This window comes from Haliaeetus albicilla, chromosome 27 (assembly GCF_947461875.1).
Source record: "Haliaeetus albicilla chromosome 27, bHalAlb1.1, whole genome shotgun sequence".
NCBI classification, from domain to species: Eukaryota; Metazoa; Chordata; class Aves; order Accipitriformes; family Accipitridae; genus Haliaeetus; species Haliaeetus albicilla.
Genome location: NC_091509.1, coordinates 21,209,878 through 21,224,114, shown reverse-complemented (window position 1 = coordinate 21,224,114; position 14,237 = coordinate 21,209,878). Strand labels below are relative to the sequence as shown.

The window sequence follows — 14,237 nt, the reverse complement described above, 5'->3', positions numbered from 1 at the left end:
CCAGGGATTGGCCAAGGTCCTCTTTCCTTTAACAGCGTTGCCAGTAAAGCTTTGGCAATGTGGGTGTGTTGGATTGTGGGTTTTTTTGTTGGTTTTTTTTTTTTGTAAACTGAAAGTGTGGTACAAAAGTCCCATCCCTGGGATCTGTCCCCCTGCCCCTGAGCTGAGGGAGCGGGAAGTGGGAAGCAGGAGAAGGCTGCAGCCAGTGGGCAGGGCAGTGGCAACGCTGCAATTTCATAACGCGAGTTATAAAGTCCATGATGGTGATTGCTTGAGTGAACCCTAGCCAAAGCCATGCCCTTTTTCGATTAAGGATGCACAGAAATACCAGACAGGATTTAGTAAGATGTTGGAATGAGAAATGAAAATTGTGTTTCTGGTACGGATGATTTGAATGACGCTCGACTAGTTCATGTGCTCCTTACATCTAGATCAGCGGTTAACAGTGGTTAAAGACTACACACAAGTTAATTTTGTATCAGAAGTTCCTGTGAACTTCCTGCTGAATTTCCTTCCTCCTTTCTTCATATTGAGCTGGAGAAGAGGTGTGAGATTTGAAGAGAGTCAGTTGTGTAGTGAAATCACATACTAAACAGACTGTGCAGAGTACAGCGTGGCTAACTGTGCACAAATAATGACTCAAACCATATAGAATTAGACTTCCTAAAAATGGAAATACTATGCTGTGCTTTAGGCCCATTTTCAAATTTCTTTTAATTTTTGAACTTTCTTTCTCCAGATGTGGAAATTAAGGTGACTTTGGTCCTTGCGTTAGTGGGGGGCATTAGTTTTGTCTCTCTTAGCCTGGCTCTGTTCCTCCTAGCTGTTCTCACTTTTGCTCAGGCCTCCCGGGAAGAAGAAAAGGGAAATTATAGCAGGATCCATTTGACAGCAGCGGCTACAAATCAAAAAGTTCTTCGTCTTGCTCTTCCAGGCCTGGTGTGCAGGGAGGGAGGAGCAGCGATGCTGTCCTCTTGCCCAGAGGGTGGGGTAGGGGTGGCAGGAGCTCAGCTGCACCAAGCCGCTCCGGGCTCTTTTATCTTGTGGGAAAAGGTTTAAATCTGGGATGCAGGTGTGGACGTGGGAGAGGGAGCAGTGGTTCTGCCTCCGTGCAGCTCTGATGTGTCTGCAGCAGTGGTGGGAGTGGTGGTGGTGTGGCAGAGCTCCTTCCTACCAGTCGGCATCAAAACTGGGAGACAACGGGGCTTGTCGTGCCAGCCTGAGATGGGGCCGATGTCCACTCCGACTTGGGCAAAAAAACTGAGGACCAGCAAATAGTACATAACTTCAACCACAGTAGTAAATTTTAGATAGTGGATTTCAAAGGTTTGTTATAATTAGGAGTGGTCTGAAAACTTAGTTTTGCAGTTTTCTCTATGCTGAATTTAATTACTAGCAGTGTTGATTTAGTAGGCAAGCCTTAGTCTTCTGCTTTTCAAAGGACCTCTACTGCTTACATTTCCTGAACAGAGGCAAATTTATCTTCTGTTACGTTTCATGGCTGTGGAAGATACGAATTTGACTGGGAAATTGTGTGAAGTACAGAGTTAAGGAAGCCCCGCTAACTTCGTTTATTTACACATTTAGTGCTAGTGTGATTTTAATAGCTTAGTACACGTTGTAGGCACTTAAAATATCTCTATACAGAGATTTAGAAGATCAGATACAAACAAGTCTAACTTGAATCACATTTGAACTATTGACTTTAATACAAAATTTAAAAGAATTAAAAAAAAAAAACTAAACCAAATCCCCATACAGTCAAAATGACTACCCATGACGATGTTTATCCTTTACTATACTACAAAAGACTGGGGAGGAGTGGTAAAAAGTGTAATTAGCTGGTATATTTCTGATGAGTAATTTTACATTGACCTGGCAGGTATAGCCAGATCAGCTGTAGTTTTGCTCGAACTCTGATCTCAAGTGGATCTTTGCTATAATGTTCCTTTCATGTGATAGTGTTGGTACAAATGTTGGGTTTTTTTCCTTAGTCCCAAGAGTTATAGTAAATGTTGATACAGTTTTGAAAGGTGATGCTTGTCTCTGTAAAAACTAGTAAAGGTCTTTGTTAATATTTAATTCTGTATTTGTTAAATGTAGCTGTAAAATTCTTAGTTAAGATTATAATCTTCTAAATGTGTAGCTGTATATAATTCACAATCTTGGTGTATTGATGTGAATGAACTGCTCAAAGATAGAGTACTCCTATTCCTTGCCTCACGTTTTGCCTTTAACAGTAAAATGGCTTAGATTCGAACTGTTCCAGTTGGCTTTAACTGATCAGTATCTGTAATTAAATCTGATATTTGTCTCTGCTTGAATCCTACATGTATAAGAAATGGGGCTGCATTCTGAAGAATAAGATTTTTAAGCCTCAAACTTGTTTTAAAAGTTTGCCATTAATACCGAAATGATCCAGGTAGTTTGCTTGCCACGTTCCAGTGTACAGGTCCCTCTCTCAGCAGCCAGCCTTGATGTTCACTTGCAGTTACATGAGGTCAGCTGATTATAGGATAACTGGAGAAAAGAATGATTTTTCACATATAATTTAAAAGTTATGGTATTCATAGGCTTGATATCGGCATCGAGTTGCATTATGCTAATACTTTTACCTTGTTTACAATGCAGGGAAATGCAACAAACCTGTCGCCTTAAAAAGCATCAAAGATTTAAACTTACAGTGTAGGTTTATTCTGGTTTTGGCATCCTCTTAGATTTCACTATATTCAGAGTAGTAGACAAAATGAAGCCAAATGAGGCTAAAATGTTATTAAGGTGAAAAGACTAACATTTTAAAAACTGATAGGTTGAAGTCATCTTGTTTAGAATGGAATAGCTGGTTTTGCATAGCTTTCAAAGTAATGCTGTAGCAAATAATTTTTTTTTTTTTAAATAATCAGGCAGCTGTCTTAAAAACATGAAATAATGATCTTCTAAGCAGATGACATTTTCATTTTAGACTGCAAATTATGTGGAAGAACATCTATTTATTTCCTGGAAGCACCTACCATACTTTTTGCACATCAGTAAGGCACATTTATAGATCTCTTGATATGAAGGGTAGCACATGTTAAAAGAGTTAGTTCCACCTTATCTATCATCTTATTTTGTTTACTCCTTTAAGTCGCAGTGCTTTATCAAGCTTGAAGGGAATTTTTTCCAACTTTTTTTTTTCATGTTGCAACAATTTGACCTATTTCTGTTAACTAAGCAGCAAGACCAAACTGCAAATTAAAATTTGTAAGATGGGGGATTGGCAGTTTTTTAATCTGCATTTTTGCAGTAGGAGAACACTGTATGTTTTAAAGCAAAAGGTGCAATATTGCCAGAACTTCACTGAAATTACTGCTTTGAGTAGAAATGTCTTTTGGGAGTCAGGGAGGAAGGGAGACCTGGAAACAACATCAAAGCTTGAGGTTAGAATATGTGGGAGAATGGGTGCCAATAAAGGTATGTCAGCAGCAAAAATAAACCCAAAACCAGTAGAAGTCAGGCACTGAATGAGTGGGGGGGATAAGGGAGTAAAATTGCAGAACATTTGGGGGATGTGGAGGAGAAAAAGTATTTTGGAAATGAATGGGAGATGTACAGCGTGGGTTGAAATAGCTAAATGATTCAAGCAGGTGAAATGGTTTAACATAGTTACTTGCCTGAGGACTTTGTGGATTTTTTCATTTTTTTTTATTACTGCAGAAACTTTCCCTGTTAGAAACAGAAGGTAGCTGTAGACTGTGGGTTACAGCTCTTCAAAGTGTGAGGTGTCTTAAATTGGGCAAACATCTTTTCAGTTTTGAGGAGCTGTGGTCAGTAGGGGCTTCGTAACTGAGATCATTCTTTTGGCAAAACAGGTACAGGAGCTGTGTGCACTTGCATCCCTCCTCATTTCCTTCTGTGATCAGAAATTTTTTTTTTTGTTCATAGCAACATGAACCGTGAAGACCGGAATGTGCTGCGTATGAAAGAAAGGGAAAGGCGAAATCAAGAAATTCAACAGGGTGAAGAAGCCTTTCCACCTAATTCTCCTCTCTTTGCTGAACCGTACAAAGTTGTGAGTTTATGCAGTTCTTACAAATGCAGTTTTTATAGCAGAAGTCATATGCAAATTCATATTTTAAATTTCTTTTTATCTGCATTCTTTTTAAATCCACAGCTCTTATGCTAACCAAGTATTTAAGCAGGGCTTGAAAATAAGGATGGACAGTTACTAACCAGCTCTACTGGCAGATTTATAATAATGCTTATTACTATAAGGGGATATATAATCCTTTATATATTAAGGGAGGGGCTGCTTTGCAGGGAGTGAGAAAAGGGGTAATAAAATCATGAAGTTTTTTGGCTTTCTTCTGCTTTTGCTACAGTGACTTGAAACAACTAAACTGTCCATTGTGTCATGCTGTCCTGGTTTTGGCTGGGATAGAGTTAATTTTCTTCCTAGTAGCTGGAATAGTGTTGTGTTTTGGATTCAGTATGAGAATAACGCTGATAACACACTGATGTTTTCAGTTGTTGCTAAGCAGTGCTTATACTAAGTCAAGGACTCTTCAGCTTCTCATGCCCAGCCAGCAAGAAGGCTGGAGGGGCACAAGAAACTGGGAGGGGGCACAAGAAATTGGGAGGGGATACATCCAGGACAGCTGACCCAAACTGGCCAAAAGGGGTATTCCATACCATGCCACGTCATGCCCAGTGTGTAAACTGGGGGAAGTTGGCCAGGAGGGGCAGATCGCTGCTTGGGGACTAACTGCACATCGGTCGGCGAGTGGTGAGCAATTGCATTGTGCGTCACTTGTTTTATATATTCTAATTCTTTTATTATTAGTATTGTCATTTTATTATTCTTATAATTATTACTATTTTCTTCCTTTTCTGTCCTATTAAACTGTCTTTATCTCAACCCATGAATTTTACCTTTTTGTTTGTTTGGGGTTTTTTTTAATGCTCCCCCTATCCCACTGCGGGGGCAGGGGGAGTGAGCGAGCGGCTGCATGGTGCTTAGCTGCTGGCACATACCAAATTGCCTTTTTTGGGTGCTTTAGCCTGTTGCTAAACTTTCTAACCTTCAATCAGTGTAATCCAGACCTGGGTAAGTTCAGAAAGAGAATGTTTAAATAGGAGGTTAATTTTAAATGCTGAAATGCTTGATATGATAGAATTATCAGTTTTAACTAGTATGCCAATTATTTGTATCTGATTTTTTAGTTTGTTTTAGTCTCGTACAGCTTTAAACCTGTGCTAGGTTTCCATGTAGATTTGCTGAACAGAACTGGAAAAAATAGCCTAATTTTGGGAGAGCTAAGAAAGTACAATTTAAGGTTTTCATTATGTAGCTCAAAGCTCGCTTTGAAAGCAAACCCATTCCCTTATCACAATTTCAGCTGGTTTGCAAGAAGTAAAACATTGTGACTGAAAACAGTCCTCCTGCAGGAGGAAAGTTGAGAGATGGTGGGTTTTTTTTTTTTTATTCCTGTCCTCCCATCACTCTACTGGGCTTGATAACCAAATCTCACATGTATGAAGTTAACTAAAGCTGCTTGGGATGCATGAGTAATGGTACAGTATACCTGATTGGAAAACAAACTGGTTATGTAAGAACAAACCTTTTCTTATATATAATCTTGTTGGCAAAAAGAATTATGCTGGCATAAATACCAATTAAAAATTACATGCAGTGGGAAGGTTAAGCTGATTTTATTTTACTGTTAATTAAAACTTTTTAGGACTATTACATTCTGTATTAGAGAAATAGTCTTTAAAGGTGAGAGTCTTTAAGGTGACAGTAGGCATCTACAATTTTTAAACTTGCATCCAACTCACCAATGCATTATTTGAAGCACTGATTAGTGCTGTTTCAGCTGTTCCTGCTGCTGAAATACATCTTTTCCTTATGCTTTAGGGGTTAAATTACTGCTTTAAGAACTAAAATTGGGAATTGGAAACAGTGGCAAAAAAGACATGGATGTTAGCCACGATCTTAGCCCTGAAATTCAGAACTGCAGTAGTTGTCAAGTCAATTAGCTGAAAGTGAAGTTGTGATTTTTAAAGCCTTATTTTTCAAATTATTTTCACAGACCAGCAAAGAAGACAAATTGTCTAGTCGTATTCAGAGCATGCTTGGTAATTATGATGAAATGAAGGATCTTATAGGAGATAGATCGCTACAAAAGCTTGTTGGAATTCCCAAACCAACCGTACCATCAACACCAGATGAAAAATCAAACCAAAGTTTCTTTGGTGATCAGAGACATAATACCAGCTCACATCAGAGCAGCAAATGGACTCCTGTAGGACCAGCACCTAGCACTTCCTCGCAATCTCAGAAACGGTCCTCAGGTTTACAGAGCGGACATAGTAGTCAGCGTGGCAGTGGCAATAACACTAGCAGTAGCGGCCAGAGGCATGACCGTGACTCATACAGTAGCAGCAGCAGCCGCAAAAAAAGCCAACATGGGTCCGAACACTCCAAACCCCGTTCTTCCAGTCCTGGAAAACCATCTGCTGTTTCTTCATTGAGCTCCAGCCATTCGAGATCTCATGGAAATGATCACCACAGCAAAGAACATCAACGTTCAAAATCTCCCCGGGATCCTGATGCCAACTGGGACTCTCCCTCCCGTGTACCCTCGTTTTCAAGTGGACAACACTCTAATCAGTCTTTTCCACCTTCACTAATGTCCAAGTCCAGTTCAATGTTACAGAAACCCACTGCGTACGTAAGGCCAATGGATGGACAGGAATCCATGGAACCAAAGTTATCTTCTGAACACTACAGTAGTCAGACTCATGGCAGCAGCGTGAATGAGTTGAAGCCTAGCAGCAAAGCACATCTAACCAAGCTGAAAATACCTTCTCAACCACTAGATGTAAGTTGCTGTCTGTTTCCTGGCTCCTTAAATATAAGTCCCTTTGGGCTGGGATTTTCCAGCTTGTTTAAAATCCCAATCTACATAACCGAAATTTAGTTTTTAGTAAACACTGTGTTTTTTTGTTACACAAAGCATCTTAAACTTACGCAGTGAAGACCTGTATTTCAGATGGGGAATGTACAAAAGTAGTTATTTTTTATCTTCTGCTTCTTCCATGTGGATACTGTGATCTTCTTTAAATAAAGGCTGAGACATTCAGATAGGCTAACTTAACCCAGAGAGACTAATTTTCATAGAGTATTTCTGTAGTCAGAAGTTAGTGAAGTAGTAGGATATTCACAAATATTTTGACAAGCTATACATACATTGTCATTACTGGGGGCCATGTTGTCTTAGACGAGTGATACCATCTGCATATATCACACTTTCTTTTGAAGTGTGTAGCAATTACTGGATGTGATTATTATACCTTCACCTGGGGAAAATAAGCTAACCCTAAAGCACACCAAATTGAACAGGGTTCAGAACTTTTATCAGGTATGCTGGATACAAAATACTATTGGGTTAACAGCTTTTTAGTAGTTTGGTAAATCTTGAATGGTTAAGGCACAGACTCTGACTACAGCTCCCTTACAAGGAGAGTGCCTTTCTTAATAATAAAATGTCATTACATTTCCTATTTAATTGCTTGAATTGTCGTAGCTAGAGAAAAGCATTTGTTCCTGGGATTTCAATGAATAGCAAAATAAGATCCAGGGCACAGGTAAGGGAGTTCGAAAATAAATTATTTTCTCATTTGTGAAGACTTGACATGCTGATGCAGTGAATCATATAGTAGCTTTGCTTCCTTTCTGCTTGTAGCGGTCAGGAATGGAGAAGATTAATAGTTCCATAATTATTGCTGTTTCTGGATTCATGCTTAATGTATGTTTTATTTCATAATGCAGTTTGTCATTACTGTGCATTCACAGTCATGCATTTGAATTCAGATATTATCCAGTGGCTTCTTCCAGGAAATGATTGAAAGCTATGATTCTCTTTCCTTTCTCTCTAGAAGTTTTTAATATCACTGACTGCCTATGATCACTTTAACTGTCAAGTGAAAAGTAAGAGATTATTGTTGCAGTTTTATAGATCTCATGTATTTGCTTTTCATAACTGGATGTGACTCATACCATAAAAATATGGATCTATCTGATATTAAAATTAATGTTGATTAAAAGAATTAGCAAGGTCTGTTTGTATCTATATCGAGTCCATGTGAATCATGATAAGGACTGAAGTTTATTTTTAACTGTTTCTAGCCCCCGGGATCTTTTAAGGAAAATTTGCTGTAGGAGACGTTAATCTTGAGTTTTGATTTGTAGGCATCAGCATCTGGTGATGTGAGCTGCGTGGATGAAATTCTAAAAGTAAGTTCTCTGTGCTTTTGTTCATAACCTGTTGAAAATACAAACATTACTAAGGAGGTGGAAAGTACTCTGCAGTTGCTTAGTGTCTTCTAAATTGACTTGGCTGCAAGTTATTACAGGAGGGCTCTTCAATTACTCCTCCAGCACAGGTAGACCAGGGAAAACTGGAAGCAGAGCTGGGCACTGGGCGTTGCTGGGTGTGCACATCATCTCCTGGATATCCTCACTGCATTGCTGTTCTAGGCCCCCTCCCTGTTAACCTAACCAGAATTACCCTTTTCTTCCACCAAAATACAGTCCTCACATTCTGATATCTTTTTAGATTATAGTAATTTTTTTGCTATCCCACAGCAGAACTTTCCCTTCTCTTCTACCTAGGTTATTTTCTCAAGTCTTTTTACCTGATGTGATCCCCTGGTCATATGTCTACTAAGACAAAAGAATCCTCAGATTCCCCTTGAGCATTTCCATGGCTTACCATTTGCTCTGACCTTCAGTACTCCATCATCCTTGGAGATGCTCTGAGAGAATGCAAAGCACTTTCTTTCCAGCTTCAGGCATTTGATTTTCCCCTTTTTTCCTTGAACTTCATAGGCTTCCCTTTCCTAGGATTCTTCTTTCTACCCCTGTATCCTACATGTGCTCTTCACAGGCTGAAATGATCAGACTCTGACTTCTACTTCAGTTTATGTTCAGGCCAACCAATTCTATTGATTTATGCCTTTCTGCTTGTTACTATGTCTTAACTATCTGTTCTCATGGGTAACAATTTAAGATTTAGGTTTCAGTGCAAAATCTTTGTTACACATTTGGGAAATTAAGATTTGAATATAAAGCTTAGCGAAGTGTGGACAGTGAACTGAAAACTGAGAGACAGGGTTACCATTTGAATAAGACTGTAACTTGAAATCTTTGCTTTAATTTTGTTAATAGCTTTCCTTTTTTGTTCTGGTTGTAGGAGATGACCCATTCTTGGCCTCCTCCACTGACTGCTATTCATACACCATGTAAAACTGAACCATCAAAATTTCCTTTTCCAACAAAGGTCAGTGCTGTAGTCAAATACTGAGTGCTGTTGAAGGAGTAACTCCTATTAAAGATCAGGATTTTGGAACTCTTTTAAATTCAATTCTGTGTAGTTCTGGGATTGTTTCAGTATCTATCTTGCTTCACAAAAACATTTGTCAGCAGTAGCCTTACAAAGAATGTCATCATTTTTCCTCTGGTTTACCCACACACTGCAGTCTGCAAAGATGTCTATAATATAACTTTCCTTTTACTTTTTAATTTTTGTTTCATAAACTCAAACCTTCTTCAGGATACTTCTGAAGCTTGAAAATGCCATTGAACCTTTTTCCCCTGTTAGGGAAATGCTTTGCACCATTTTGTGTAGAACCAAGCAAATGTTGTGTTTACCTCCATCTAGCAAAGTCATGGAGGCTGGCTGGTAAATGCTAAGAAATTTAATATACTTTTCTGCATAAACTGAATTTTTCTGATAATTTTGAAGTCCATTAATAGTTCTATTAGATCTTACATTTTCAATTACAAAAAAATTAAATCAGTTTTAAAGTCAGATGTTTTGCTAAAGAAATATTCAGATCACTTGTTCTGAAAGATCCTCTTCCTAACCTCCCATGTACTTAATAACTACTGAAGTGTTTAAGCTATTAATTCTAAAGAAAAATCAGTCACTCTTTGCTGCTGTTGACAGCCCAGGGCACGTTTCCAGGAGACCTGCTTGAACTGACACCTCTGAGGAAGGAGTTCTCTTGCTCTCAGCTGCTTGCTCCGTCCCCCGAGGCTGGATCTGGCAGCCCCAGCTGCAGGGTTTTAAGGCAAACTGACACTGGTGATTGTTTGCCTTGAAATACAGCTCTGCAATCTCAAGATCTTGGAAGCTGATGGGTAGGCAGGGTGGAGATAGGCAGGGTAGATAGCTGTGGGTAGCAACTTCAGCAAGTACAGTTCAGCTTGCGATAGCTGACTCATTCAAGAATTCATGTTTTGTTTCCTGTATCTACTGATTACCAGTAAAAGATTTAACTTGACAATATAATTTTTCTCCAGACTCAACATACCTCTGAAATGGATTGGGGTACTCCACCCCTAATCTGGCATAACTTCAGAGTGAAGAAATTGTTCTGTTAGTCTTGTAAAAGTTACCTTCATAATAATTAAGACTACACTTTTTCTGACCAGACTGCTGTTCTAGAGCACCGCTTGCTGCTATCAATTTCCTGTTTGATCCAAATTGCTCCCCAAAACAGAACAGTTCAGTGAAGTATTTTGAGATTTTCTCACTGAAGTCCCTAATCTGTCTAAACTGATTGTCTTATGTGAGTGCTTTGACATCACCTTCTTTTGGCCAAAGGTTCCAGGTCCCATGTTGTAAGTGCACATCCACAAAACTCCCACAGGCTGGTGTGAAGTTAAATGGTTAGGGTTCTCATACTGGCTAAATATCCCAGAGCTATGGGCAGTCCTATTTTCATCGCCCTCTGCGTTGCGTGTTCCTGTCTCTCTGAGTCTTGCTTGCTTCTCTCCAGTGAGCTAAAAATGCAGAATATACTATATGGTTCTCAGCTTTACTTTTGAAGGCATAGCTAGAAATAAATCTTGTTGTCTGTTTTCTTAACATTAGATCAATATTAATCTTGCATATATTACTTTTAGTCAAGGTTTATTTGCTGTGTTATATAAAACTGTGAACTTGGAAATAGTTCTTACCTTTTATTGTAAAGAAAGAAATTCCACACCTTTCCTCATCAACAAAGGTACTTACTCCGCTGCTTTGAATACTTATCCCTGAACCTTTGGGGAGATGTTTTCCCTTCACACACTTTTGAGCACACTTGATTGTGGCATTGCTAGAACCACTTGTTTCTGTGTTGCTCTGATATTTGACTCAATTTGGGAAGAAAGGAAGTGTGCAGAGATATAGGTGTCTCTGTGACGCAGAGAGAAACTACGTAAGATTGCACAGTCTTGTTGATGTTTGAAAAAAAAGGTAGCTTGTGGTATTTTGAACCTATCAACCTGGATTGTGTTTCTTCACTCAGTTTGCAAAAAATTCCATTTATGGCTGCTCTGAGTCTTTTGACTTTTTGCCAGCTTTTTTATTTTGTGGCTGCACATCTTAGCCATGGAACTTTGTCAAATTCTCTCTCTGCATCCAAAGCCTATAATTTCCTCTGCCTTCGCCCCTCTGTCGTTCTTGGCAGCAGGTTCTTCGCAGAATTCCAGCAAGTTAGTGAGCCACAGGCTTGTGCAGTCTGGACCCAGAGCAGAATTCAGAAAGCAAAACAAAACAGTGGTTTACTTTAATCAAGCAGTACTGTTCGAGGAAAGCTTGTTCTCTTTAATACTGTGCTCAATTTATTTATACGTAATATGCTGCAGTGCTTCACAGCATTCCTCTTGTGTGCAGAAGTTTGGTATGTTTTGCCTGCACACATAAAATTAAGCTTCCTTTGATGGACGTGTCAGTTTTATTTGTAAGACTGTTGGGATAAGATGATTTTCCCTATGTGTAGACAGTGAGTAGCTTGAAGGGACACAAACTCCTGACCCAGGGGCCTCTCTATGTTACTATAAATATATCTAATAATTACCAGGAAGTCTTTGAATCAGATGATAAAACTTCATGAAAATAGGTCAGGGAAGGTTTTATGAATGCTGTGAAAAAAAAGTAGATTCCGAAGTCTTGATAAAAACTGTTATCCAATGACCTAACACTATAATTTTATCCTGTATAACTTTTTTAAAGCCATGGGCTCACAGTCAAAAACTCCAAAAATACTGGCATGTTTGTAAAATATATTAAAAACCCCAGCAGTTTCTTAGAGGGTGGAAGTTTTTCATTTCAAAGCAATGTGAAAGCATTGGCAGTTTTTGTACCTGCATACCTCTGCAGTGACCTCAAGGCATCTCTGAAGAGGTGGATTCTGTCTCCAGGTTTGTTCAGTGTCTGCCCTGTGCTGGAGTTACCAAGAAGGCCAGCAGTCGGGTCCCTTCTTCGGCTGTAATACAGAAACTTTCTTCTGAGAAACATAAATGAGATCTGACCTGAGATTTCAAACATTAAATGGAAATGGGTCCCATTCACCACAGCTGGGACCACAGCCAAGCTGGTAACCTACAAATGAGAATTCGGTACCCAACTGCTGTTCTATCCAGCTGGAGAGTGTTTCTCTCTCCATAGTTCTTGTGTTTGAGTACAAGCTGCGATTTTGTTTCCTGCTTAAGTGTCTTCACTATCTAACCTCAGCAGTCTATTACACTTTGGTTAAAAGGGTTTCCTTCCTTTAAGTTGTTTTTAATTTCTTCTTTCTGAAGTAGACCTTTAGAAGATACCGCTGTAAATAACTTTGGTGTTGAAAGTATAGCTTTTTTTTTTTTTTAGTCTCTGAGTTTCTTAAAGATATATGTATTTAAAGACAAAATAGGTGGCAAGAGAGTTGGAAAAAGTTGCACACTTAAACATAACACCTCATTAAAGTGCATGTAACTGGAAGACTGCACTATCCTTAGAAATAGGAAGTTGATTAAAGTGAGCAATTAGGCAGGTGCTTTCTGCAGAATTTTTGATACGGGCATTGGTAAGAACGAGTACCAGTTCCTCATCTTGTGCTCACCCCAGTGCAGTTGCTCTGTAGATGTGGTGTTTGATTACTGTGTGGTCTTTATTTCTTTTTTGACTTACAGTTAGCCAACTTGTCTGAGCTGACAGTGGAAAAAGGCAATCAGGGAGTCACACTTGCACTCCTTGTACCTACGTAAAAGATAAAAATCAGTTTTTATTCTGAAGGAAGTGTAGCTGCTGCCGTCTGTTGAAGTCACGAGGCTTCTCTCCATCTTTGCTTTGCACTTTAAACATAGTTTAATGTTATTTTTATTGTCCCTTCCTTTCTTTCAATTAATAAAGATTAGAGGCTTTTGAAACACCTTACAAGGAAAGTTCCTTATCAAGTTCCCGATCAACAAAATATGTGTTCAATGCATTATTGCAACTGTTTTCACTTTTGAAATAAAAAGTTCAGGGAAATTAGAAATATCCAAGTGCACTTTGCTCTGTAAAGCTTTTGTGTGTTTAAAAAACTAAATTCTATAAATTGTGTATATAACTGCTGCACCTTAGTGACTTGGCTGTTTGGGAACACTGGTCCATGGGTATACCAAAAAAACCCCGGAATTCATTGTTGAATTGTAATTCTGGTCTGCCGTTGCCAGAGCACTTAAGTAAAATTTGTGTATATAACTTTATGAATTGAGTCAAATATTTTCAGTTTTTATTTATGGAGCCAGCATTTGTCCTCATTTTAAAATGAGGTCAGGAAGGTCCTATTTTAAAATGGCACCCTAGCCTAGAAGTAGGTTTTCGGTAACTCGGTAGCCTCTGCATATTTGTTTGTTAAAACAGTATTTTAGGATTTCAAAAAAAATTATAATCTGCTGTGTCTTGGGAGTCAGAACTGGGTTTTCTGGAATGGCAATACTGAAGATCATACAAGTGCTAAAATTCGCAAGGCTTCATCTTTCACGCCTAGATTTATAGGTAACAGATTCATTATGTATCAAAGGAAGTTGCTATCATTGTTCATTGGCTTTTATACAAGTGAATTGTCTGATTACGTGAAGATCTGGCCCTTGGGGAGAAGGAATCATGTGTTGGCCAGCTGTGCCTGGCTGCATTTCCCAGGGACTCGCGTGGAGCCACTGCGAGAACAGGGTTTTGGGCAGAGTGTGCAGAGCTGTTCAGACTTTAAGTTTCATTGTCTCTTAGGCTCCTCTGTAGCTGAGATTTTTTTTTTTTTTTTTTTTTTTTTGGTGATAGGTTGTTACTATACTTATTGCTTGTCCACCACGATGCTGTATGTGCCTGAAAAAGAAAAATGCTGAGAAAAGAATTTGAATGAAAATACATAAAACTAGCAGCACAGCTTTTCCATGTATAGGG

General features: G+C 38.9%; 1 protein-coding gene across 5 annotated transcripts in view; it reads left to right on the top strand.

Annotated features, from left to right (window-relative positions):
• The window catches only part of AFF4 (ALF transcription elongation factor 4), a 55,950-nt gene that overhangs the window by 16,208 nt on the left and 25,505 nt on the right, over window positions 1-14,237 (top strand). For 2 of the 5 annotated variants that reach the window (XM_069772829.1, XM_069772827.1), the window contains 4 exons: window positions 3,925-4,051; window positions 6,072-6,863; window positions 8,234-8,278; window positions 9,237-9,323. In XM_069772829.1, the coding sequence (XP_069628930.1) occupies window positions 3,929-4,051; window positions 6,072-6,863; window positions 8,234-8,278; window positions 9,237-9,323 (1,047 nt within the window). In that variant the 5' untranslated portion in view covers window positions 3,925-3,928. Of the gene's footprint in view, window positions 1-3,924; window positions 4,052-6,071; window positions 6,864-8,233; window positions 8,279-9,236; window positions 9,324-14,237 lie in introns of those variants that run through there. The other 3 variants (XM_069772831.1, XM_069772828.1, XM_069772830.1) reach the window with 2 other exon arrangements.